The 27,753-nt window shown below is 37.5% G+C and overlaps 1 protein-coding gene across 14 annotated transcripts in view; it reads right to left on the minus strand.

Moving 5' to 3' along the window:
* Positions 1-277: 277 nt before the first annotated feature.
* Positions 278-27,753, minus strand: part of GPHN (gephyrin) — a 307,551-nt gene continuing 280,075 nt past the window's right edge. For 9 of the 14 annotated variants that reach the window (XM_074909768.1, XM_074909767.1, XM_074909765.1 and 6 more), the window contains 6 exons: positions 10,696-10,783; positions 8,549-8,622; positions 5,808-5,872; positions 4,443-4,546; positions 3,193-3,289; positions 278-1,274 (listed from right to left, as the gene is read on the minus strand). In XM_074909768.1, the coding sequence (XP_074765869.1) occupies positions 1,141-1,274; positions 3,193-3,289; positions 4,443-4,546; positions 5,808-5,872; positions 8,549-8,622; positions 10,696-10,783 (562 nt within the window). In that variant the 3' untranslated portion in view covers positions 278-1,140. Of the gene's footprint in view, positions 1,275-3,192; positions 3,290-4,442; positions 4,547-5,807; positions 5,873-8,548; positions 8,623-10,695; positions 10,784-19,237; positions 19,310-27,753 lie in introns of those variants that run through there. The other 5 variants (XM_074909760.1, XM_074909758.1, XM_074909757.1 and 2 more) reach the window with 2 other exon arrangements.

A 27,753-nucleotide genomic window follows, 5' to 3' on the forward strand; every position in this document is an offset into this window, starting at 1 on the left:
CAATTTACATGGGGAAAAAAAAAGTATTCTCCAGCTTTGACTAATCCAGTTGTAAAACCTCCCAAATGCTGCTTCCATTTTGCCCCTTGGGAGATGAGCGAGAGAGAGCTCACTCTGTGTTTTCAGCTCACTTGTGATATTGTACATGAGGGAAGGCCCTAGATTCCATATATTATTTTCCCTTCCTTCCTGTCCTCTTCCCCCACCCCAAATACCCTTTTAAACCACTATTTTTTTGGTTCAAACAACAAGGCTAAACAGGTGAAATTTTAAATAATGACTGAGGATTTTTTTTATTCATTTAAGTTTCAATATCATTACAGAAAATGTTATGGTACAGAGTTGTTTAACATTAGTTTTATTTCTTTGCTCATTTAATTTCCACACGAATGCTGGTAACACTAATATCTGTACAAGATCAGTCTTTGATTTTTTTTAGTTTTTAGTTCTGTACATTTTTAAATGTATTGGTTAAAAAGGCTGTCAGCACTTAAGGAAGCAATTTTTTTTGTTTGTTGAAATAAAAGGTATCCAGTTACTGCCCAAGAGTACTGAGCTGGGTGGCTGCCGGGACAAGAGAGATCCCTGAATGCGCAGCGAGGTGAGAAAACCTCGGGGCTTCATTGGGTTCCCAGTGCAGCCACTCTGCTTTTGGCACTGTGCACATCAACACGAGATACAAGATAAAGAACAAGCAGAAGCTCTCTGTGAAGCGGTTATGAAGCATACTAATAAGGGAAATCCAAGTGTTGTCTACGCTAGTATAAATAAGCAGACAGCCTTGTTTTAAGAGCATAAGTAGTTGTATCTTAAAGATGAGAAAAAACACAAGTTCTGCAGGCACCTACTGCTGTCTACTAAAAGCTACCGCTATTAGAACTAGCATTGAACACACAAAGCAATTGCAAGGAAAGAAAAAAGTTGCTTTGATATAATCAGAATAAATTTCTTTGTTAAGATTTGTTTTAAAGTTTTTTTTAAAAGGTATTTATTTAAATTCCATTTGAAATATAATTCAAGATGTTGACTATACTGATCAACTTTTATCCAAATCAGAAAAACTAGCTGTGCCGTTGCATATTACAGGATACAGTCAATGATATGTGGACATGCATCAAAGCTTCACTCTTGCTGGTGACATCATAGCCTTCCAATGACCATGACATCCACCACCTCCCCCTTGTGAAGCTCCACATACTGCTCTGTCTTTGGAGGTAGCATCAACAGTCCATTGGCACTGCGCATACTCATCAGACGACTGCTCATCTGATTCCCTACAGGAGAGCGAGAGAAAAATTTCAGTTAAGTTTTCAGTTCGTTTCAAATGCTGCAACACACTGTGTGGGAAACAAGAGCTGTTCTTATGAAGATGTTCATGCTGCTAACTTTTTCACAGAGCTGGGATCTCACCATTCCAGGGTGGGTGGAAACAGAGAAGCCTCTCATCACTCTTGCTCTCAAAACTCACATTTCCTTTCCTAATTGCTTTCCTGTCCAGCCTTCCACATTATTTGTGCCTCATATCTTGTCATAGTAAATTGCTTTCCCATTGGAATTTCTAATCCTATCAGAATTACTTTATTTTTGTATATAATTTGTATACCTAATTCCAATTGTACAAAGACTAAATCCAACACAGTCCAGAATGTTTTTAATATACTGTTATTGAATGTTTGATTAACTCTATTCTTCTCTCTGAATAGTCCTGTTTAGCATTAGTAGCTAAGAACTAGTAGCTAAAGTAGCTGAAGCCTTAGACCGTAAGAGCTGATGGACAGTAAACTTTTTTATAAAAGTAATGCTACTAAAACAGAACTAGCTGAATCCAGCAGATGTGAGCAGAACGAAAAAGATAAGGACCAGGAAAAAATTCCAAGAGAATGAGGTAACTTCAGAAGAAGACCAGCCCAGTGACAAAGAAAACCAGTAAGAAATCAAGAGACCACTGACCAGAATTCAGTGATTGGACTTGGGGATTGGGTGCTGGGTGGGACGGGTATAATTGGAGGGCATGATGTGGGGTAGGGGTCCCTCTCCAGCTCAAGCTCTAACCTGAGAACTAATAAAAGAGGAATTGGAAACCTTCACCCAGACTTCACATTTTTCAGTGGAATCCTAGGGCGGGACCCTGTTATGGTGGGCAGCTGTGTAAATGTAAATGTACCACCTCAAAAGAATGGGTTTCTTTGGGACACTATGCTTCACAACATGTCCCGAAAGAAGATAAACAGTATCATATTGGTAGTACTGACAAAAAATGAAAACGCAGTAAAAAGTCATGCTCTTGGTTTTCAAACTTCCAGATTGACAGAGAAACCATTCCAGATAGTCTGCTTGTGTAAGGAAAGAAGTGGTGCACCATGAAAGAGAGTTAAACCAAATACAGCCTTATAGATCTAAGTAATATCTTGACTTATACCTGGAAATATGTCAGAGGCTGTGTGATCTTGTGAGTCAATGGTAAGAACTTTCTCTGAGTAAACAGTAAGATGCATTTAAGCTGATGTTTTCCCTGTGGAGATCTGTCTATAATGCTTTGTATTGAACAATTTGGATGTAGCAAAAATACAATTAGTTGTTTAAAGACCTGAATCTCTTGAGAAACCGGCAGAGTCAGTCTTCTAGCAGTACACAGCTATAAAAGTATTCAAATATACTATTTACCTCAACTGCAGCTGAATATCCAGAAGTATCCCTAGGTGGCAAACATGACTAATAGAAGTCCTAGTCTGCTTTAAGAGAATATATACAGCCTCTGCTATCTCTTCTACTTTCCAGTTCAGCTAGAATCACACTTTTTTAATTTGTATTGTTCCTACCTATGCTCCAACTTGTGTTTGTTAGTACAGGCACAAGAGCAAAAGTAAACAAATGTGCCTGTGAGTGCAAGTAAGCATGGGTAGATGTTGACAGAAAGGAATGTGTGCACATATGCAAGCATACAGGTCTATTTTGTATGTAAAGGCAGGTCATTAAGATAAAGGAAGCTTCGATGGTTAAGTTTATAAACCATGACTGAATTTTATACTAATGTCCATGTGTGCATGTGCACAAGGATGTCAACAAATGAGTCTGCCTAAGGAAGGCTATATGAAAAAACATGTACACACGCTTGGTTGGTTTTAGATGTATATGTAGGAAGGCAAGGACCTGTGTGAGTGTGTCTGCCAGTCTGTGTGACTGGGCACTAACCTGTACTCTGTGCCCAAGGTAGTGGTTCTTGGTGATGCCAAGTCAGTATGCACCGATGATATTCCGGGCGGGGATCCAATTTTACATCACATGATAACTGTAGAAGCAGAGAAAGGATGAAAATGTCAGGCATTCAGATCACACTGTCTAAGATAACCTGATCAATTATTTCTCCTTGAAAACAGTCTTTTTCAAAACTTGCATTTTGAGATCTGATGGTGACTAGTGCAAGATCAAAAGCTGTAGAAGGTAGGGACTACAGTATTTAAAGGAAATACGACTGTGATGTTATAATATCAAAGTGTGTGATGACGTCTACATGCATTAAGTGGAATATTCCAAAGCTGTTCCTTTACTGAGAATTTAAAGGTAGTATTTCTTTGGGAAAAAGCTTTAGCATTTTTGGCCTCTAGATTACACTGCATTAAAGATAAAAAATTGGTTCTCATTCAAAATCCTGCTGGCTTTGACAAAAGGGAAATAGCCAGTCTTTGACATGAAAAGACATACAGGGGATGGTTCACAATGGAATTTAATGGAACACACTGGAAAATTAATGCGAAAGTGACGGTCACTACAAATTGCTCTCTGTTTTAGAATATTTTAGCTGTGAGATAAAGAAAAATCCGGATGCCTGAGGAGGTGCAGAGATGTGATAAGGAGTAGGAGAACACTAGGAAAACTGTAAAAGATAATGTGTTCCTTGGTACTTTATTTGAATCAAAAATATAATACATTTTAATAACATGCCTCAAATCTACATTAAACAGTTACAATAGTCATGATTTCTGGCTGTTGTAACTGTTTAATATGAAACGAATAGCTTAAGGGATTTATATTGCTTAGGGTGAGGGTCATGTGGGTTATTTATATAAATAACTCAAGAACAGAAAGGCTTTAAAGTTTGTATTTTCTATTGCTAATACAGAACTATCCAACTCTTTAGGTATTCCCAGATTACTCTGCATTTTTTACCACAGGTTAAAACGTTTTTTTAAACAGTAAAGTGTCATTCCTGCCTGATTGGCAAATGGTTGCCTCTGCATTGATCATCTAACTCCTAGAAATTGTGGGACTGAATATCGCCATTAACAGAGATTGAGAAGGTACCCCTGTTTTGTGTGAACTTCCTTCAACTTGCTAGAATTGGTCTAAGGCTCAGATTTCCCAAACAAGACAGCGCTTCAGAGCCTGAAGAGCTATGCTTCAACATCTTAAGAGAATTTTTGAATAGAGGACAAGCTTCTTACCCTGGCTTTGATGATGGTGGGCCGAGGATCCAAAATACCCTGCATTTTCCTCAGTGCGGGAACAACAAAGAGATTGCAGGTGACAACAGCTGACACAGGGTTACCTGTAGGACAAAGAAGAGTTGGTGGTTTACTCTTGGTTTACCCTGTGAAATGCTGAAAGTGATCTCACGTTCTTATAGCAGTTGCACTCTAAAGAGCTTTTCATACTATGTACAGGAAACATTTAATTCAAGACTGAAGTGGCATGTGGCAAGTGAACCTGCTGAAAGCTCCACTCTGGCTGATGGGGTGCTGAAATCCTGCTCTGACCAGAACTGCCACATGCTCCTCAGGTCCCAGCATTTGCCTCTGTTCCTCCATTGCCTTTTGTCTTATGCCTAGATTTGTCTGGGGCCAGGACAGGGTTTATTGTGCACAGGTATAGGTCCTACCTGATAGGGCTCTTGATTCATGATTAAGGTTTCCAAGACCTATGAAAAATAATTTTCCATTCCCTAACAGAGTGGCAAAATGCTTTAATAGAAATTCTAAGGAGAATTCTACTAATTTATAAATTTTCTGTTGACTCACAAGAGAGGTGTATGATCAACATCTGTCAAACACCACTTGTCTTACACGTCTGGACTTCCCTAGATGACAGTTCTAAATTAAATACTACAATCAGACAGATGCTCCACTGATCTCTCCCCTGGAGGAGAATGTACTGCAGCAACTAAACCAAGAGAGAGAAAAAGCACTAGAGCTACAAATGAAAACCACCAGCTTTTCAAGAACAGGATTCCTTGTGTAGTCAGAAATCCATGCAAAGTCAAAGCAGTAAGAATAAATAATCCTCCTGATTTAGTATGGCAGAGATTTGTAGCCAGATGCTTAAGGAAATGTTTATTCGGAAGGCAGTGATTTCCCAAGACCATGCAGCACTCGGGAGATAAAGTGTTGCTGCCCTCTTTTGGTTCCACCATACAATCATGAAAAAAGGAATAATTCTGTTGACATGCTCCTTGGCACTCCCTCGTTTTTGTCTCCATTTGCAATACTTCAGAATGGGTGCACTGACTTACATGCACAGAATATTAACTGGGTGGAGGGAGCTGCAGGAAAAACAAACCCCTGTATAGCACCACTTAAAAAACCCAAGGAAACTGTTGGATGGAAGAAGTCGTAAGACCTGTGGACAGGAACAAGAAAGAACTCCTTAGTATATCCCTGTAAGTCTGTCTCTTCTAGAAATTTATGGGAAAACCTTACAGGTACCTTCCTTAGGGATGCCAACACCAGACATAGCTACTGTGAAATGTCACTATTCTGTTTCATGTCGGTCATCTATGCACATCAACAAAAGTAATCCACAAAACATCTTACCTGGGAGCGCAAAGATTATTTTTCTTACGCCATCAATATCCAGAGTTGCAAAAGTTGTTGGCAGGCTATGGAAAAGGAAAGCTATTCAATATCTGCACTGGACTTTGACTAAACATTATTATGTTATTATTTAAAACATTTTGAAAAGAAAACAAAACAGGACCTCTCTCAGCAGTTCATTAGTACCTGCTGCTTACTCCATGCTGGGGGTATAATCCTCTCTTTGTGATGACAGAACAATTAGTTTTACTCGGTATTCAGCTATGAAAATTAAGTATACTGTTTTTCTTCTGGTGAGGAAACATGTAAGAGCAGATGAACTAGTAACCAAAAATCTAAATCCTGCCTTCATGCTAGAAGCCAATTAATGGAGAAGTAATACTGAAATTAGGCAGTTAAAGAGCTGTATTTGGTTTTGTGACACTTGTGACTCTAATTTCCCTTACTCCATTGTCTACAGCAGTATTTCAGAGCAGCAAATGCTAGTTAGTCTGCAGATGAACAGGTTCAGGTACACAGGCAGAGCTGCAGTCAGGTAAGACCTAGGTCTATCAGTAAAGAGAAGAACTCACTCTATCTTTCACAGCTGCTCCTGAGTGATCTTTAATGACTCATTATCAGGGCTATTACAGTTATACAAATAGGACAGTAATGTGATGACTCAAGAATATGACTGGCAAAGAAAAGGCACTCATTGATTAATAAAACTTTTCTATATACCAATGTTAATGTCATCCTTTTAAACATCAGAAGTAATACTTTACAGGAGCAATAGTTAGGCTGAGTTCCTTGGCTTCATCTTCAGCTGACAGCTATCACCTGGTTAGCAAATGGTAGTTGCCCCACTTTAATCATTACCACCTAGTTTTGTATCTGCTAGGACTAATCAGTATTTTATTTTACATGGGGAAGTTGGTGTTTGCAGTTTCTGGTTTAAAATGTCTTTTAACATAATGGCAACTATGTGCCAGATCTCCAAATCTTATAACTAGTACACAAACTGAGGTATAAAAAAAAAAATCCAATTGCTAATTCATATTTACTGGAAACTCTGAATTCTCATGCTAATTCATATTTACTGGAAACTCTGAATTCTCGTATGAGATTTCAACACCATCATTGGTAAAGTCTTCCAGTACTTTCCTTGTGGCAGTGCTGCCAGATAAGATACAACCTTACGTTAGCTCAGGAACTTTCAGACCAAGTAGAGGAATGGTAAATCGTGGGCATCACTGCAGGCATGTGGCACATCAAAATACAGGCATACAAAACAAATTATGGCTTCGCTCTTGGAACTTACTCAAGGGAATTTTTCCCAATATAGTAATCACAATTCACATCTAAGGCCTTTTAAGACAGAATTAATAAAAACTGAAACACATTATTTGCTATTGCAGTACAGCCAATGCAAAGAAGAGTGCTTACATTCTCAGTAAGATTAGATGGCCAAATGTTTTGGTAGCAGTTAAGAAATATCTTTGTTATGGCGTAAAATGAACATGAATGTTTGGGGAAAAAAAGATTTCTTAAAGCTTTTCTGGCTAGTTATTAAAAGTTTAGTGCTACACGTCTACAGAGGGATCACCAGAAGAAGGAATTACATTTGCTTTCAGATAAGCCAGAACCAGAACTTAATATTCTGAATTCTGCAAATTGGGTTATCCATTCTTGTCAGCAACATAGGCTGGAGTGCAAGATCCCACTTTTGGGACTTCACCACACAGGCTGTAGCAGTATGACAGAAGCAGAGAGTAATTTCCATGCCTGGGTTACATCCAGCATGGGAAGAAACACACTTTCAGCTCACTTTTTCCTTTTACGGACGGGTGGCGGTGGTGGTAGCAGCACAAGCACTAAACCCACGTGCAGTTCTTTACTGGATTGTATGCAGAGACAGTAAAAGTATTTGTCTGTTTTCACAGCAAACACCCACTTTCTGTTCTGCTCCCTGGCAACAATTACAGGAATCATTCCTCAAAGCTGCACTTGGCCTTGTGTTACCGGACTGTGCCAACCTAGTTTGCAAACAAACTGCACTCCATGGTTAGTGAGGCAGAGCTGCAGATATCCTTCTGCTACTGTACTGTGAAAAGGGAACTATTTTCAATACATGTAGTTTTAATTTTCTCTACAAAGCACACTTCCAGACTCATTAATTAGCAGTGCTGCAGCAAAGGCAAGCAATGCTGAAACAGTCTTCTGAGGCAAACTAAACACATAAAGGATATATTTACTTTAAAATGACTATGCTTAATATGCCAGTTAGATAAAACTTTGTAAATTAGCTGTCATTCCACCTCTCAAGAAATTGCTTTTTGTAGGAATATGACTTATGCAAATTTTGAAGTGAAATGAGATGCTCGTTAAGCAAACCAGCAGTTAAATGTCCTTATACTTCCTGGTAATTTCATAACAATGTCAGTATCTCAGCTCTGTGATCACAGCGAAGACTGTGGCCATGTTTACACCATGCTGGTTTCCACCCAATCCCCAAACCTCATTTGCAACAGTTATCAGAGAAATATCTCTTACTGATAAAAACTAATCTCTCTGTTACAGTTAATTTCACCCATAAAGAGAATGACTAATTTGAATAGGACTGATTTTGCTTCTTTTCCCATTTCTTTCTACCATGTGGTTTATAGTATATTTGGAAAACCGAAATCTACCGAAGCACTTATATAGGATATTTGGCCCAATATAACCTCCATCTATGCTGCCTAAGTAGAAAGATTTCTTACCCTGGTTTCATAAAAACTCTGCCAAAGTGAATCTGTGCGTGAAGATCAATATCCAGCACCTGTTTAAGATAGTCCTGTTTAAATTCAAAAAAGAAAATCAATTAAGTAACATCAAAGTGGCTTACATCATCTAAGCATTCAAAGCAATTAATTAATACCAAGTGAAGATGAAAGACTTTTCATATCCCAAAAGTGCTACAGTCCAGTGGGGAATTTCCAGTATTTGAAAGAAGTATTTTCAAAAAGAAGAGGTGAAGAACAAGACTCATTTTAGGTGCCAAACCTGACTCCACGAGGACATAGTAATATAATTACTTAAAAGTCAGCTGCAGCATCAGAATCTTAGAGGACCCCACAAATACCTACTACTAAAACATTCTCTAGATCAAAGATGGAAAAAAGCTTTTATCGTTCAAAGTTAAGACTTAAAATCATCAAGTTATTTAACTTCTGCCATGGAAGCTATCTAGCAGAAGAGATAGAGATCTCCTAGTACTTTTGAAATCAATACCGTACTGTAGAAATCATAGTTTTCCAGGATACTGTAATTATTATAATTTCTTGGGGACATGGTCTAATTCACAGTGGTTGGTTTAAATAGTCCTTAGAAAGGAAAAACTGTGGGTGGCTCGTGCATTAATTCAAGTTAAAAGATTTTGCATAAACACAATTGATCCAGTTATTAAAACAAATTGAATTACTTGTTTAGTCTTTATTAAAAATTGCTGTGCTCAAAGATGTAGTATCCTGTCTGTTGTGTTTAGTGACATTAAAGACACAGGACATAACAGTCATCTGTGAAGAGAGACTTTGGAAGCAGTAAATCTGGAGCTCCCTTGCAGTATTCCTGTATTTATCTTTTGTGTGTGTGTGTGTGTGTGTGTTCAAATACTTAGAAAGCAGTAACTTTTTTCAGCCAGGCATGAATTCTCAATTACTGACTGCATTAAGCCTGTTTTTATTTTCTATTTACTTTTTGGACATTCACAGCTATTGTATTAGATCTGTTGAAAGCGCAGTATAGAGGACTAACCATCAGTGGAATATAAAGCCTATTGACTTTACGCTGTTGCCCCAAATTCACACCGGGGAGAAATGAGCCAGAAGGCATAAATGCCCGTGAGACCGTTCAGCAGTTCAGTCACTTCCTAGTGCTCTTGTGTCTGCACTATTTCACCACGTTCCCAACTTAAAGACCAGCACTCGTCCTTCATTATTTTTCTAGGAATACTGAGGACAAAAATGTATTGGATGTAATTGGCAGTGCTTTAACTAGTTACCCATTTTCACGACGTATCCAACAATATGATTTCTACTCAGAAAAGTGACAAAAACAGCACTCATGTTTGCCATCTCCTAATGACTGTCTTTAGTATCTGTTAGTTATAAAAGGAGAGATGTTTCTTTTACCTGCCAAACTCACAGATTCAGCCTGGGATCAAAAAGTAATCTGAGTTTTCCTTCGCATATGTCATGATTAATAAATGTCCTGCAGGTTCATCTACGCCCCACCAGCATCTGTGTATCCCTATTTTCTTTGATGGTTTTGGCACAGGGATTACCAACAGGAACTCAATCAACAATTCTGTTAATGATTCAAAAGGCAAATATATCAGCTCACTGTGTCTCGTATGTACTGCCTCTGTAGGACTAACAGGCGCAAAATGTGATAAAACTATTTTTGTAACAGATACAGCTTTGGCATATTCAGGAAACAGATCTGCTGAGTAAGAAAGAGCTATTTATATACTCAGGTTGCTTTCCAAAGTACTTTCAAAGTATCTTTATTCTATCTACTTTTTAACTGCTCTAAAAATAAAAAGAAGTCTGTTGCCTTTGTGTGCTATTAACCAAGCATCTTCCTCATCATAACTATACAAATCATTCCTTAAATAGAAACACATTTGCAAATCACTGACACCAAGAATTAAAATCTTCCTTGCTGTACTATGTCTACTATAGTACAGTAACAAGAACAAAGGGAATGAGGATAGCATTGAAGACTATTTTGTTAATTAATCCACAGTTATGTGTTCCAAAAAAAGTAAGATCCCTTTTTAATAAACATTAATACAAAGGTAGAAGCTCTGATGACAGACTCTGACTTGAATATATACTGTAGCAAGTCATACTTAAATTTAGCATACCTTTTCCCCCATAGATACACCTCCTGATGTAATGATCACATCAGCACGGCTGATACCCTCATTCAGTGCATTCAGTAAATCATCTGGGCTACAGAAAAGAACAGGCAAGCAGATTAGTGGCATGAAACTATTACGAGTTAAAGTGTCTGTGTGCACACATACAGATGTATATACACACACTTATTTTAAGTAGATACAGCTCTAGGATAAAATAAGATCTTTCCCTTCTTAAGAATCCACATTGCTCTGTTCAAGACAAGAACTGCAGTCTCATTAAGTGAACACTACACTGTTTGGCACCTTTCTTTCTAAGAGCTTTGCAACAGGAACAGTGGGATACTTTAGACTGGGACTGAAGAACGCTAATACAAGTGTCTAAAGGTATGTAATTTGCACAGTATGTAGCGATACAATTTGTGATTTAAATGAACTGACAGGGCCACATAAAGGGACCTGAAACATGAAAATTACTGGCCACCAAGCAGGCTGCAGTACTACCTGTCTAGCTTATTTGATGTGTGTAGAAATGGGGGTAAGGCTCCACTTCAAGCTTCCACCAGTGAAAAGTGGGAGTAAATCCTTTATCTTCTCCATCAGAGGGCTCTGCAGCAAGGCCAGCTGAGTGTCCCAGCTTTGCCCATGGTTTAGTGAAAAAAAAAGCAGCAGGCAGCATTACGTGGTGCTGTGGGCATTACAATTTATGTGACATGAGAAAGACTGCGCTCCCTCACTGAGTAGGTATCTCAAGTGCATGAAACCCTGCACACTCTTCACCTTCTCACCAGAGAGCCCTCAAGTGTCCTCTGCCCGGGTTATGCCTTACAGGCAGTAAGACTCCAGACCCTTTCTCCACCAGGTCCAGTGACTGATGCAGCATCTTCTTTGGCATCACAGTGTGGTTATCCTACAAAACTTCTTTATTTGTGTTGAGTTACCTCCACTCTTTAGGGTCATATTACTTTTTAAGAGGAAGGCAACAAACTACAGCAGAAAGAAGGGCAGATTGCTGGTGCCATAGTGTAGGCTGTAATCAACCAGATTTAATTATACACTACCATTTTTTTAAAGGAAACAGTGGCTACAGATATTGTGGCATGCTTCCATGACTTTTGTTTAGCGTACTGCTATCTTGGATACTCTAAATGGCCTATAAGGAAAAGTGGAACTCTGTTTATTTTGGGGAAAAATATAAAATGTATGGACTCAAGCAAAACCATCCCCTTATTTGCTCTTTAGGAAACAGAGACTTTTTTTCAGCTGCCCCTTCTGGAATCTCAGGATCATTTTATCCGAACGCCAGCACAAGTCTTTACTGGTTGTTGAAGGCAAGAGGAAAGAAGCAAGTTTGTCATTGGCTACTGTCAGTGTCTTCTTCAGAACCAACTGCTTCATATTGATGGTCTAAGTAGTAATCTGTATGTAGTAAGATATTGCTTACGATTACTATAGAGTTTGTAATAGGTAAAGTCTCTCAAGATCTAAGTATTCCTTAATCCTTGGCAATGAGGGTACAGACTGTAATGCAGTAAGGAATATTTATTCATTACACGGGTTGATTGATACAGGCCTTCCTGAAGCTCAATGACAGTCACTCATGGCACTGTTACTAGGCTAAGACTGCTTTCGGTTTATTTTTCTCAGGTTATGATGCAGCTGAAGACCTTATCTGGAGCTTGCTCCAGGCTGCTTCATTTTATTTTGCTTAATTATTTAAAAGTTATTCATAGGTAGCAAGGCCACCTGCTGGGGACGTCCTAATTCTGGATTATGAAGCGTGCTTGCTTTTGGTTGTAGTTTGAGAATAATGGAAGGAACAGCAAAAAGCAAACAGGTGTATATTTAACTATTGTTAGAGTTAAATTGAATGGAAGTGCTCCTACTTACATACTAAATATATATATATGTGTATATATATATAAAATTACTTAACAAAGAAAAAACCCCCAAACCCAAAATAAGCCCAAACTCAAAACAGGTGAGGGCTCAATTCACCCTTTTTTTTATGAGGGTAGCATACCACTGGAGTAGTTCATCATACAGTTTTTTTATCATGTCATGTAAAAAGTTGAATATTACTGTACTTGGTGCATATTTTTAGCATTTCCAGTACAATATATCCCTTTCTTTACCATCTGTATAATGCAAGACATTTAAAAATTCTACCACTAAGACTTGATCCAACCAATAGCACCGCATATCATCTTTCAATAGTTACAAAATGCATTGAATTCTTCCAAAATGAAAGATGTGATAGAAATTTTATTGTAATAAACTGAATGCTTATCTTAGTTTGGTTTTCATTCTGAAGGAAGGAGGTATTTACAGAATTCCCTCCCTCGCCTTGACAGAAGGCTTTGCTCTTTTTGCCATATTTGGCACTTTTTTTTTTTTGTCACTCAGGTCTGTCTAACTTTCTACCCTACCTGAGGCTAGCAGATGCATGAACCTGCCATTAACACAAAACACTCCTTACAGGAGTCACCGGCTCTAATCTTCAATCAACACTGTAGCAAATATTTTGTTTGCCTTTAGTTGATTTAATGCAGAATTGCATATTAACACATATTTGATATAATCAGACGACAAGATATTACTTCTTGTTTCATTTGTTCTGTAACAATGAGCAGCTTCTCCTTTGGATTGACATGGAAAGAGAGTAAGTAATTTAAGACTATTAACTTCTGGAAGAATAGAAAAAATAATTTTGGCATCTGAGCATAACAGGACAAGATTGTTCTAAAAGGCCTGTGACAAATCACCATGAAGTTGAGAAAAAACCACTCAGTGAGCAGGTACAAATCAGGAGCTATATTCTGAAGCCCTGTCCATTGCTAGGGGCAGGATATGGGATTAGCTAGACTAATGGTCTAATTTACTATGATAAATCCTTTAAAATGTCTTATGAATTTTTTTCCTTCATGGACAGAACTGTAACAGGTGCTCAAATACAGTGCTGAATACCTTAATCAATGTAAAATAGATTTTGATGGGAAGTCTCATTTCCCAATGGCAAAACTATTCTGTTTCATTTGGTGATTTTCAAAGTCAGAGTGACACTGTGTGCAAGAACAGCGTGCTGTGTATAACAACAGAATGTGCTTTTCTAACATGTTGCAACTGATTAAAAAAATTATACTCTATTTATGTTTCAGATCATATCTTAGCATCTTCTGTAAATACAATTTAGAAGATTTGTTCTATAAGGATTACGTACCATTTATGAAACTATTCATATAGGTAAGTAAGCAGAAACCCAAACCTTCTTTCAACAGTAGAAAGCCCCATCTACAGCAGATTGTCTGCACAAATATTATGTGTATTGTACATATATTTTTGAAGCTGCAGACATAATGCTTTGCATAAAGAGTCCATGTACTTTTAAGTATATCTTGATATTCTCTGCTAATTTTGCCAGGCTGATAAACAGTATCTGTTTTACTACCTCAATTTCCTGATCCTCATGATTCAGTTTTATGGAACGGAATGAGCAGTACAATCTGGAAAATAGTTGTAGGGGATCTGTTGTACAGTGGCAGCAGCATGCACAGAATCCAGTAAGCAGATGCATGACACTGCAGTTGACATGCCACTTGATTTCATTAATTTGCAGAGAGGGCTTGCAGGATGGCAGTATACCAGAATAGGAACACCTTCTGGATTCATGAAAAATTCTGATTATCAAAGCTAGTTTGTGGAAAACTGCTATGCAGCGCTTGATTACTGAGCTGTCTTTGAACTGAAAAGATACACAGGAGCTTAAGAGCTTGAACAAGAAAATGATGCAAGCCTCATTAAAATAGACATCAACCACATAGAAGATTTTTTCCTTTATCTCTCTCAAATAGCTACAGTACAGTCAAGACCAAAGAATTCTCTAACTTTTAAGTGCCATTTTGAAGTACCTAAATTACAGTGTAATGTTCTCTTTCAAATAGAAATCAACGTCTAATTCACTTCTGTTGATCCTACTGTTATGCTTCACTGTCATTAATTATAAATCTGTCAGCCTCTTCTGTGATACAACCCTTAACACCAGCAGTTTGATACATGCAATTAAACTGCTCAGTTTTATAATTTAATTTAGAAAACAAATAACAACACATGGTGATCTGCATCACCTACCACTCTGCAGTAGTGATCCCTGTAAAACTGAACTGGAACAATTAGTTAGGACTGACGTATCAAGCCATTGTCACAGTACAAAACCCACAGCTCATTACTAATTTCCAGTACCATTTCCACACCGTTCTTTGTCACAGCAGTCTCATTCATTCAAATTAACCTCATTACCTGACAGTCGTTTCCAGTTCTGTTGTTCATTGCCATATACAGCTATTACTGTTGGGTGACTAACAGAAACACTTATGATTGTCATACTCTTTCATGCATCAGCCCAGGCTTTTATAAACCCAGGTCTTCTGGAAACCTGTACTTGCAAAATCTGTGCATGCAAACTGTCACAGTTAGCACCTTAAACTTGAGTGCTTTGCAGATCTATTGGACACGGATACAGAAAGGCAGGCATGCACCATAATGCACCAGATGCGTGCAGAAGTGTCTACTGTGAGTACAAAAGCAGAGGTGGGTAACCTCCCTTGCTGACTTTTTTACTTTATTTGAAAGCATCTCAAGTATTTCAATTATTTGCTGAAATAATTACCCCTTCACACATGATTCCTCACAGATTTGGAGGAACTACAGATTCCTGGACACATAGTGAAAACTGAAGTGCCAGCAGCGTTCCTACACCAATCACACTAAAGACCAAAGTATACCAGCTGCCCCTCTAAACTACAACAGTTGACTGTAAAAGTCAAAAGGCTATGTGCCATCCGGGCCATGCCCACACCAATGGGAAACAGTGGCTTGTGCTAGTTTTGCATTTTATGAGGTCTCTTTTCTGCTAAACAGATCTCCCAGAAGAAGAAAAGATTTAACAAAGGTACAGGATGTGCTAGAAATTCCCCTCGTATGCCAAGATCCCAATCAAACTTCTAGTTCTATGTCAGCAAAAAAAAGAAACATCTCCAAAACAACAAAGAATTTACTGAAGTAAAACTTTCATAAAAAACCCAAGAGTGTACTTAATTGTACTCAGAGATCTCATCAGGCTCAATGACATTGCTGTTTGAGGAAAGATGGGATTTGGATTTGATCCTTTATGATTAACTCATTTTTCTTCTTGTGCTCTTTCAGTTGAGGTGACAGATTTCAAAATGAATAGATGAATGCAGCTAGGCATAAATACAAAGTCTGTCACCCACTTCTCACCTCATGGCCAAGAGGAATATTTTGCATATCAGTAATGTGCAGGATGCAGAATAGTGCATACATGCCGTATTTGGTTTAGCCAACTAAACCCCAACTTTTGTAGAATCTAATATTGAATGTAATTTGATGAATGCATTTCAATGAATATAATTCAATGAATGAATATTTGAATGTAATAGGAATTCTGTGTTTTGACTGGTATGGTTCTCTAAAGCAGAAGCTCATCCGATTTTGATGATGTATGTAGGAACATATGGGCACTCTTCTGAAACTGTATTTGTTTCAAAATTCTCCAGTGTATTTCATCATGTTCTCATAATGTTTCTTCCTTCTACCTTCTGTGGTATTTCCCTGGATCACTTTGAACAGATGCAATATGTTTTCCCTAAGAATATAGGCCATCTTGTGAGGAAAACTGGAATAATTACAGTAGCTTTTGGCTTGTTCAACATGACTATGTAAGTTTTGTCTATCTGATAGCAACATAAAAGGATCTGTCTTTGTTACTTTTTGCTGCTCCTTTAATTGATGGTGCTGCAAGTAAGAACACTTTTTTGCAGTGTAATGATTTTCGTTTATATTTATGAACTCAGAAAGACTCTGATTATAGGTCTTCAACCCTTTTGCTGGAGTTACCATGAAATCTGCCTAATGCCTTCAACTTTTTCTCTCTATGTGGATGATAACATACTTTACTCCACTGTTTTCATGAACTGTTTCAGAAGACTCCCATTCATATATATGCCAGAATGATGAAAGAGCAGTGAGGTTATAAACAGAGATAGCAATGGGAGTGTAACAGGAAAAGGTCCCGTTCTGTAGCAGCCAGGTGCTCATGTGCTGTGGAGCACATTCCTACACGAAGCCGTGACATTGCCGATGGTTGGGTCCTGTACCGCATCCTTGCCTGCCGCTTGTGTACATTCATTTGCTTGTGAACTGTAGTGATTTTTTAAATCAATACTGAAAGAAAAGGACCAGAGCTTTGGTAACAGTTGTCTTCAGGTGCCGTGCCATTGTACTAACCCATGAGCACTTTATCCACTCTAAATCCAGGCTAGGGTGTGTCCACGGAATGTAAGAAGCAGCCTGAGAACTGCTGGTTTGCATTAACTAATAAATTATACCTGGCTCTTTTACTGGCTGAGGACAATGAACCTTATCCCAATACTTACCAGAAATTCATTAGTTCTTCTGAGTAGTTGGATGGGACTTCACTGGTAAAGATAACAGCTTCTATTTATCTTCCTTCTTATGAAGGAAGTGAATCTGTATGGATTCACTGAAAAGTTTTCACTTTTGGAAAGGAAAATATTCAACAGTTGTAGCTAGGTTGAAATAATATGACTGAAGATTACACCACACAATACAATAGTCAATGCCAAAGACATTGCTCATCAGTAAAGATGACAGTGCACTGGTGAACCTGAAGGGTAAATGTGTTTCTGCAGTTCTTTCTTTCAGAGCACTCATGAAATATGAGAATTTACTTATACTGACATAACTGAAAGTAAAATATTTTGATTGATGTAATTAGTGCCAGTTGCTTACATAAAGCAAATAACATGACAAAACCTGACACATGGTGACATGGTATTGTTATCGTGGAGTTTCTTACCTTTTCTTTTTGCATTAGCTTCAATTTTAAGTAAGAGTAAATTGTAAATAAATTTTAACTGATTTTTAAGTAAATTCACTCCCCTGTAAACTGGTGTAACCGCTATTGAACTATAGTGCGGATGCCTCTGTGACAGGTAGAAATGCAGTCCCTAAAAGGCAATGCCTCAAAATGAAGGTTTTCTCTGTAAAGCTCTACCTTTTACAGAATCATAACTTAGTCACTTGGAAAAATGTCTGTCTCTAGAGGAAAAATGACTTGGAAGCCACAAGTCAGAGACAATATAAAAAGGCCTTTTAAAATTCCCTGTCATCAGCTATATCTTAAAACAAATAGCTATTTTTATGAAATGTCAAATGAAATATGACATCAATTTTTGTTTACTAAAACATAATACAAATTCTCCAAGAAGTGTAAACTACAGTTCATTAAAAATAAGTGAAGAGAAGGAACAGAAACTTACCCTGCTTGAGACCAGCAAGTCAATTTTTTGACGGCTGTTAGTCAATGGAAGGAACTAGAACTTCATTTGTCTCTACAATACTGGACTATATTCCTTCAAGCATAAAGATGTTTTTAGTGTAAGAAAATGCCCATTGTATTGTCTCCTGCTCTGTGAGTGGAAACACATTATTGCTCATGCTTTGGGTAGTAAGGCTGTACTCTAGGGTCTGTTTTTCTGTTGATGCTTGCTCCAGCACTGCTTAGAAGAACCAAAAGGCTCATTTAATGTGTCCTCTAGATTTAGGCAATGCTATGTGAACAGACTTGTATGAGGTATTCAAAGTTGATCACCTGCTCGTATGTTCCAGCTTTTGAGCAATTTCTGATAAAGCAGACAGTCTATATCATGTTCTTCCCATTAATCTAAAATGTTATAAAAATAGGCCCATCAGTGAGGATCCTCACATGAGTGCAGTTTTCAGGTATTAGCCTTTGACAGGTTTTTCATTACTTTTCTGCCTGTTTGTAATTCCTACAAGAATCAAACTATAGAAACTATTTTTTTCTGTTTGTTAATGGAGAAAATGACAGGTGACTTACTCTCCCTCTGTTATCACTCCTGCCCCTTTGTCCTGTCTGTGATAGGAGGCAAGTTCTGTAAATTAATCTATATTATTAAGCCATCCCCCTAAATAAGACCTAGTATATAACTGTACACTATTTTGGAGAAAAGGCATAGTGGATAGTTTAGAGGTTTCATGAACATTCGAGGTAGCCTGCTTTAGAGATGATCAGCACGGTAATGGTAAAACAATATGCAGGTATGACTGAAGAGTTGTAACAGAGTTGTACTCCACTACTACCTTCAAGCAGGTTTCTTCCTGATTTGCTCTATTTTTAAGAGGGAAAAGCTTTGATGGATAAAGATGTTTGCTGCTACTGACGAGTAATGTAAACATTCTTGGTATTAACAGAATTTTAATTTTATCAATGTTGTGGAGCCATGTATGTCTACAGTGCACTGGTGCATAAGAACTTAACTGACAAGGCAGTGTTATTTAATGGACAGAATAAAACACCATTTGCTTCTGTACGGTAACCACTGGTAGAATCCATGCTCCAAGATCTGCACTGACAGACACCTAGTCGAGCCTGCCTGTGAGCATGCATGTGCCTCAATGTCCCAAGTGTTTTAAAAATGGTGCTCACCAATCTGGTAGGCCTGTCTCCGCAGTGTTCTGGAAGCTCTGTGTCCCTTCTTCTTTAAAAACATCTGGCTTCCTGAGGGTAAAGGAAGCAGAAGGGGTATAATAAAGAGCCAGGGAAGGAGAGAGGCTCCTGGGGTGAAAGGGATGCTCTGTGCCCAGCTGTGTCCCCCTTGGTGGCTCTGAATATTCAAAATCATTACAGGAAAAGCTTCCTCTCTGCAGGGCCAGCCAACGGGAAAGAAAGGGAGTGTACAGGAACACATTTCTGTTACAGTTTGGACAGGCTTCTCACAAGGATGAAGAGTGAAGTTATGGAAGGATTTAGGCTCAACTGGGCATGCCAACAATGCGTAGTTCATCTTTCCTTGCAGAGTCTGTGGAGAAACTTCTTTACTCTTGACTTCCAGACAAAGCAAAATGAAGTGTTAAACACCTTGACATTTTGGAAGGAGGACCACAGATAATGGGAAAATATTTGGAGATGGGCCCCACTGAAACATTTTTACTCATAGTTCCTAGCTTATTTTTTGGGAAATAGGTCTCAAGGCATATTAAATGTCACCTTCTTGACTACAAGGGGGAAATGGCTGTATTTATCCTCATTTTATGTCTCCATAGTCAATAAAGATGCCACTTCATTCATGAGAAGCTTCATACCCAGTTACCCTGCTCCAAGAGGCAGGATTAGAAAAAATGTCCAAAACTGAGAAAGTTACTGCTATCAGGACCTTATTTAAAACTGTTTTGCTATGAATTCCTATTTTATGAAGACAGCATTTCCTTTTATGTATACTTCTTCCAAGTCAGTTTCACTGAGAAGAAACAATTTTTAGACGGTGTCCTTTGTAACAGAAATATGGTATAAGCCAAAATCTATGGTTTTATACTCTCAAATATAAAATGCAAAAAATCTTCATTTGACAAGAAGATTTATAAATATCTCTTTTAAAAAAACTAAAATAAGATGTTCAAGATTGAAATGGACCAGGTCATGAATAGTCATTGTGCAATTCTTGAGCTCTTTCTTCTTTTCAGCTGGCTGGATGTTACAACAACAAAATCAACCTCCCACCCCAGTCCCCAGCCCAGGCTCAGTTGATCCTGCACATAGCAGCTGTAGCCTATCATTTCAAAGATGTACATGGACACTACTAATATCACCTTGTAACTCCATGCCTGTGTTCTTCTTGTAGGTCATAACAGAAAGGGTCTGTCAGATCATATGAGTACTAATGTTGTTTGGAAGTCATGGAAAAATGTTAAAACTACTCAGTTTTTAAATTTAGATGTCCATTTCTTTCTGACAGTTTTCCCAAGATAGCCATTTCCTAAAATGGCTTCAGTCCCTCATTTGTTCTTCTATCCATTGTCAGAGAATGAAGTCAGTCTTTGTTTCTCGAAATAGGGTCACTGTGTCAGGAATTGACATACAAAAGACTTTCAGATTTCATAAGCGATCCCAGCTTCTGGTTTACTCATCAGCATTATGGACAGCAGTCTCAAAGAATCAACAACTTTTTCCAGCAAGGTACTAAACTCAAAGAATACTCTCACTCTCCAAGAACGCAGACTGAAAATATAGATGTTTCTAAATGACACAATGAATTACACAGAGGTAAGGAAATCAAAAGCATCTTGTCAAAATTTCCAGAAAGTTTCAAATTCATCTGAGCATCTTGTATTAAAATAGCCAAAGCTCTGATTGGCATTCTGTTTTTATAGATCACTGTTGCTGTGTTATTTCTGCTGGTACTGGTCTTCTGAGTTTGTCCTTCTACTACATATTGTCCATTAGTATAAGATGAAAATCAATTTAATTCTCTGAAGTAAGAGTTAAGAGATTATTTGCAACCAGGAGAAATATTTTTATAATTTTGTCTGATTTGATATTTAATATAGTCTGTGAACCTTCCTGAACTTGCTTCTCTTTGAACTGTAGATCACATTTGAATAAATATCCAGTCTCGCTTTGAAATGAGTACCTACCAAAGCATTTGATATTAATTTCCTTATAACTACTTTCACTGTTAAAATTATGTTTTATTTACAGTCTGAATTAGTCTGAGTTTAATATCTAGCCATTGCTGCTGAAATAGAAACTTCATTCAAAGTTTATTCTCCATGTGGCTCAATATTATTGGAATGTAAACAAGTAATCTTGTAAGAGTATCTTTGTTGAACCAAACAGCCTGAGTTCTGATACCACTGGAGTATATGGTTGGTCTGTCAACTGCTTAAAAATTGTAATGGTTCTCCTCTGAATTCTATACAATATACTGTTGTCTTCGTGTCCTGGGAATACAAAGGTAAGGTCAGAAATAACCTTCTAATTCTACAAGAGACTTAGCTCTTTACACTAGAACTTGTATTTAGCAGATTACTCGCTACAGTTCTAAATCTTTACGTCTCATGATATAATCCTCCGCCCTGTAAATTTTACTTCCATTCTTTAGTCCTATATTTACATCAATTCATACTTGGCTGTATCAATAATATATTCATAATCAGTTTTCTAAGTGATTCATATCGCTGACACAGTGACCCACCTTCAGCATTCAACACTTCTTTGATCTTTCTGCATTTGGTCCCTTTATTAGTTTCGTTTTCTTCTAGGGTGTTAATAGTAAAATTTCAATCCTCAAGAATTTGTTAGTGACTTGGGAACTCAAATTCCTATATGTGATCTAAATACTAAGGAGGTTGAAAGCCACTTAAGTGAGGGACATTTTGGCTTCTAGAGGCTGAAGTTGTCTTGCAAACAGAATTTATGCCTCCAAGTATTTTTAAAAAGGATAATATATGCCTCAAAAATAGACTACAGAAGTTTTTATTTGCCTCCAACAATTACAGATTCCCCCTGTTTTCATATATAGGACGATTTTTCATAGTATTCTGTCCTCTTTATTGTTTGCTGTTTGTCACATGTTCTACTACTGGATTATGAATCTATAAATGCCAGTTCAGGAAGAAGCCCATGCCTGTACTGAGGACAATTATGAGAACAACACACTGTTGTGCATTAGCTTTGCACCTGTCACCGCTACAGCCATCAAATTTTATTACCTGTCACACTATGTAGTTTCCTACTGGTACAGAAGATCCCCTGGGGCTTGCACTGCCCCGTTTCACAAGTTCTTTTTTTCACCTCTGTTTTGGCTCAGATGTTTCTTTGTGTTTTCTGAATATGTGCATTAGATGAGATGATTTGTCATACATGACAACTTATCGGAAGTTTGGCCTAATGATTATCAAGAGTTGTGACAGATATTAAACATTTCTGCTTGAAAAGGGGAATATTCTTCTTGACAGAGCACAGTGAAAGAGGACCTCCATATCTGAATCACCTTCAAACCATTACCCAGTGCCTCTGGATTCAGTACGCTACGATCACACCTTTTAACACCATCACCCTTTGAGCAGATCTAGAACTGAAGTCACTTCAGCAAAAACTAAGATTGTGACATTTGTTTTAAGGTCTTTTCTCTAACAAGCCTTTTCTTGCAGTCATTTGTTAAATGCTACTGCTACTGCTACTAATAATTCTGTTTGCAGTATATTTGATTGTATCCAAATTGGAAATGAAACTCGTGCAGGGAGAGTCTAGGATTCTGTGGCTGAATTCTGCCTATATCTCATATTCTAACTCATATGATGATTTATGTCCAGTTGATATTGCATGAGATTTTTGAGTTAGAGCAGTTTCCCCACTCTTCTCCCTCCACTCCAGATGTTCCATCTGGATTATAATACTGGTAATTACATGCAACGCACACAAGTACAAAAGACTTAAACCTCTTTTTGGATGGCAAACATAAAATTCAGGCAGACTAAACGCTTGAGAGAGATCTTAGTATCCCTTCCAAAATATGAAGGGATTCTTTCAAAGCCTTTATTTTAGGGATATCATATAGCAATGCTGTCAGAATGGCGAGGGTGATTTTTAATGGGTTTACCTGTCACTTAGGAGATTTATGTCACACAATATGTCATAAAAGAGAGGTACATAAATGAGAAACTAATCACTTCTAATGCAGAAAAGCTCTCATATGCTGCTGATTTTATAACTATTCTGACAAATTTTTAAGGCAACTGAGCAGATAATGTGAATTTCCCAAGTTTTTCTCCTAAGGAGAGAGATTCTTTCTTTCTCGACTGTGAAATCACAGGCTCATAAATGAAAGTGCAGCTGGAAACAGCTAATGTTATATGTGTCTCTGAGAAAAATGATAAAAGAATGCAGAGAAGGGGAAAATGCACTCATGTAAACAAAGGTAAAAACAGAGGAAATTGAATTCTTTACATACGTGATCAAAATTCTTTAGCAAGTTTAATAAGAGAGTCTCTTATGGAAGAAAAACTGTCAAAATGGAAGATTGCTTTCTAAAACAGAGGCCCATACTATAGCAGATTTTGCTAGGGCTAAACTTTACAGCTTTAAAACAACAGTGGATACAAAGAACACCACAAATGAAATCATCAGACACAAAAATATCCTGACAAGTTGACAGAGTTCTACAGATCAGATCAATGGTTTCCAAAGAACCAAATGATTTCATAGAATAGAAGCAAGGGAAATGAAATCAGAAGCCTTTTAAACTTGGTCTTGTTACATGAGACCAGTTTTAACTGGCCAGTCGTTTTTGCAGTTTTTTTGGCAAGTGATTCTGTGATTCAGACAAAGATGTAAGACACAACAATAAGAACAACATTAGAAGGGTTCTTCCTTTCTTTGGTTTAGCATTTGTCTCTTGTGTTTGGAGTAGTTCTGGAAATGGAGTATCTTATTTCTACCCAGAGAAGTGTGCTTTTCAAGCTGTTTGTTTTTTATGTGCTAAATAGAGAAAATCTTGGTTTCTAGCCAGACATAACTTCAGCTATATTGCATTTTTCAGGTTCGTTCTTCTCTCCTATTTCTTGCTTTCAGGATTTTAACTGTAGATTTTATCTCTGTGTTTTGGACTTGCTGGTTTTGATTTATATATTGAGTCCTATATACAATTTCTTAGAAAGGAAACAAACAATGACAATCTCAGGAATTGTTAAAATGTTCCAAAAAGAAAAAAATATTGGGTTCAACTGAAAATACAAATATAGGCTAAGTGAGACTTGAGTGGCCAGTTCAAAACGTAACTTCACATATGATTAATGTGCAAAGGCATTTTTAAAGTGCTCCTAACTACTTTGCAGCCACCCACAGACATTCCAAGTGCTTCTCCACCCTGTCACATTCTCTGTTGGAATATATTTATGTATATCACAGTCCTGGGCTTTGAAGCAGCTGGACAAGTTATTTTCTTACCTAAACACACCTCTGAGTGATTCATATACTGAAATGAAATATATGAATACTTACCTCTAAGTTTGTCTTCACAAATACTACTCTAAAACAATATTCACACTTGAATATTAGCTCTGTATATAAGACTGACAGAATTTCCATGCTTGTTAAAAAACTTGACCTGTTACAGCAATAATAATGACTCAGCTGTGCTCCCTATTAGCTGCTCTCTCAAACTCCAGTCAATGTTTATGGTATACAGCAAGTGACACTCCCAGTAAAATGCAGTAAAATTTACTCAGTGTAAATGTGTAAACAAGAAGAAATAGAAAACAAAACAAGAAACAACTCAAAATGTGAAATATGGAAAGGAAAAAATGCATTACAGTGGTATCTTCAAAGAAAAAAAATTACAAGTTTTTAATTTTCCCTTCTGAAAAGTATAGTTTGCCAGTATCTTTACTACATCTGTAGGTATTGCAGGCATATAAGATCTTTCTCTTTTTCACTGTCTAGATAAATATTATACATACAAAATGAACTACACATATACACGAGCACACACAAACATACATGATCTATGGTTTAACTCCAGTAAACCATATAACAGACACTGAAGGCTTGCTCATCTTTTCTATAAACATGCTAACTGTCAAAATTGTACCCTTCGTAAGATCTCTCTCAGAAGACTTATATTTGTTCAAGTGCCATGGTACTCCATCAAATCAGTCATGTTAGTCCGAAAGACATATACTGAAATAACCATACGGACAACATTCCCTTAGCAGCTTTACTACATGGTGAAATAATACCATACTTATTAACAAACTAATTTACATATTCAGATTTCCCCTTTGACTGAAACAGAACTGCAGATGCATTTTGCTGTAAATATATGGGTTGGGCATGTGAGTGTGAGAAGAATGGCAGAAGACTTGGTAAGACAGAATCCTGGTATCAGATGGGGAAGATTCTTGGCTAAGTCAACAGTACCAAATTATTCTTTCAAAACTTACTGCAAAGTACAAAATCACTCCACAATTGGAGGCTCATTAGTTCTATTATATGAGCTAAAGTAACTACCTCTGCAGAAATGACTCCCCAGGCATGAAACAAAGTTTAAAAAGAACTCTCATTACCTTTGCCAAGGTAATACTATATCAAGACACAGAGAACATTTTACTAGGGAGGATTAAAATTATCACCCTCTCTCATAACTGAAAGCAAAGCTGCAGACACTTGTCTGCCTTTGACTGATACATAAGTTTGCTGTCTGGTTTTCAGGTAACAAGTAAAAAAGGGCCCCAGAACATATTTGTAGAAATACAGAAAAGCAAATGTTCTTAGAAAAGTAAAAAAACTATCTTGGGCCTTAAATCTCACTAAAACTGTTTGTTATTTATTACTGAGAGCTTTCAAGATTAATTATCTTCACAGACACTCCATGTACAGGTTATAGAAAAACTTCCTGAAGACAATGGAGTACATAACTATAGTTTTGCACAATGCTAAATTCTCCATTTGATGGTATTGACTCTACAGCAAATTTGAGACTATACCTATTAGGTTAGGACAAGGCCATAAAGAACAAACAAGCTTTACTTTCTTATTTTGCCAGAGGGGCTACCAGAAAGATGTCCAGTAGAAAGCATCTTTTCCATTGGATTAACCCACTGTTAATAACATTAAATAAGTTGATGTTGACAGTAATGTTGATGACAGTGGCAGTAACTTTTGGTCATGCAGGTAGCAAAAAGTTCCACCTCCAATATTTTGTTGGAGAAAAACCCTGCCAACCCTTCTTTTATGCAGGGATGACTCTCAGGAGCTGACTTAACAGCTTTTTTGTGGCTCTTTTCTCTTTTCTTAGATATGTAAATCTAGAACCTGATCTCTGGATATAATAGTTTTATTTGAGAACTTTACTCCCTGTGTTTTAAAGTCTAAGAAGGTCCTTATAATATAGAAAACACTCTAGTGATCCAGAACATTTAGGTACCATTTCTGGAAAGAATCATCTCATGAGTTTAGACTCTGCATGATAACTCCACCTGAAACTGGAAGCATTCATGGGCAGGAGGTTTTTGATATTTATTGCTATTTGGAACTGCAATGTTGTTTTGCCAGGCCAGAGAAGCAAAAAAGGATGTCTGGACGCAGTGAGAGTATCCAGAAGGGTTTGCCTTCCGTAAGATCACAACAATTGCCACGGTTGTTGTGTGTCACATTCCTTGTATGAACACTTCAAATACAATTGCATTTCCTGGAGCCACCATTCAGGTTAGTTCATATATTGTAAAACAACACAGTGGTTGGCCCATTCATATACTTTCTGTCAAGCTAGTGAGGTTCTGTATTGAATTCTGCACTAGGGAAGCCTGGTTTTGAAATGAACTATTCCCTAGCAATAGCCTTGTCTCCCTGCTTGGGAATTTTGTCATCAATCAGTGTGAAGTGTGGGTGCTGAAATTCACTGTTTCTTTTTTTTTCATTCTAATCTGGCCTCAACCACAAGGAATACCCTTTTTCTCAAACAGGTGGAGGTGAACCTGAACAACTCCCTATCAAACCAAGTCTGTCAGTTGGTTTGATACCCAAAATGAGAAACAAGAAAGCCTGCTCAAAGCCTTTGGGGCTCAATAAACTAAGGAAATACGTTTTGCTGAGAAACTCATGCCATGGATGCCAGGCATTGCACAGTCTTGCAAAGAATGAAAGACTGAGCACTTCAATCACTTATCCCAGAGCTCTCAACAGGAGATGTGACTTCACTACCACTGGGAAACAAGGAGCAATCACTGTCAGATGAACGAAAAGTCTGATCCCAGGGTACTACTCTGTGGCAATCAAAGTAGAGAGACCAGTAAGGGAAAAAAAATTTGGTTCTTCTAAATTCTTTGATATTTCAGGAAATGTTGAGCAATATCCAGCAACGGGGCTTTCCCTAAAAGACAATTCCTCAGAATGTGACAACATTTTTTCACTCTAAATTAATCTTGGCATGGAAAATAAACTCTGAGAGAAACTTTCCTTCTCTCTTTATTCAATCAGAAAAAGGTACAGTTGCTGTAGAATTGTCTCCTCTTACATGTATTAAGTATGGTGCTTGTGATGATACGGCAGCAATAAATTCAATTTGCAGCAGTAATAGATGTTTCAACAAACAGAAGGCAAACCAAGATAAACACCATTCAATAAAAATTTTATCAAAATGATTCCTAAATATTAGAATATAGTTA

Source organism: Athene noctua, chromosome 6 (assembly GCF_965140245.1).
Source record: "Athene noctua chromosome 6, bAthNoc1.hap1.1, whole genome shotgun sequence".
Taxonomy (NCBI): domain Eukaryota; kingdom Metazoa; phylum Chordata; class Aves; order Strigiformes; family Strigidae; genus Athene; species Athene noctua.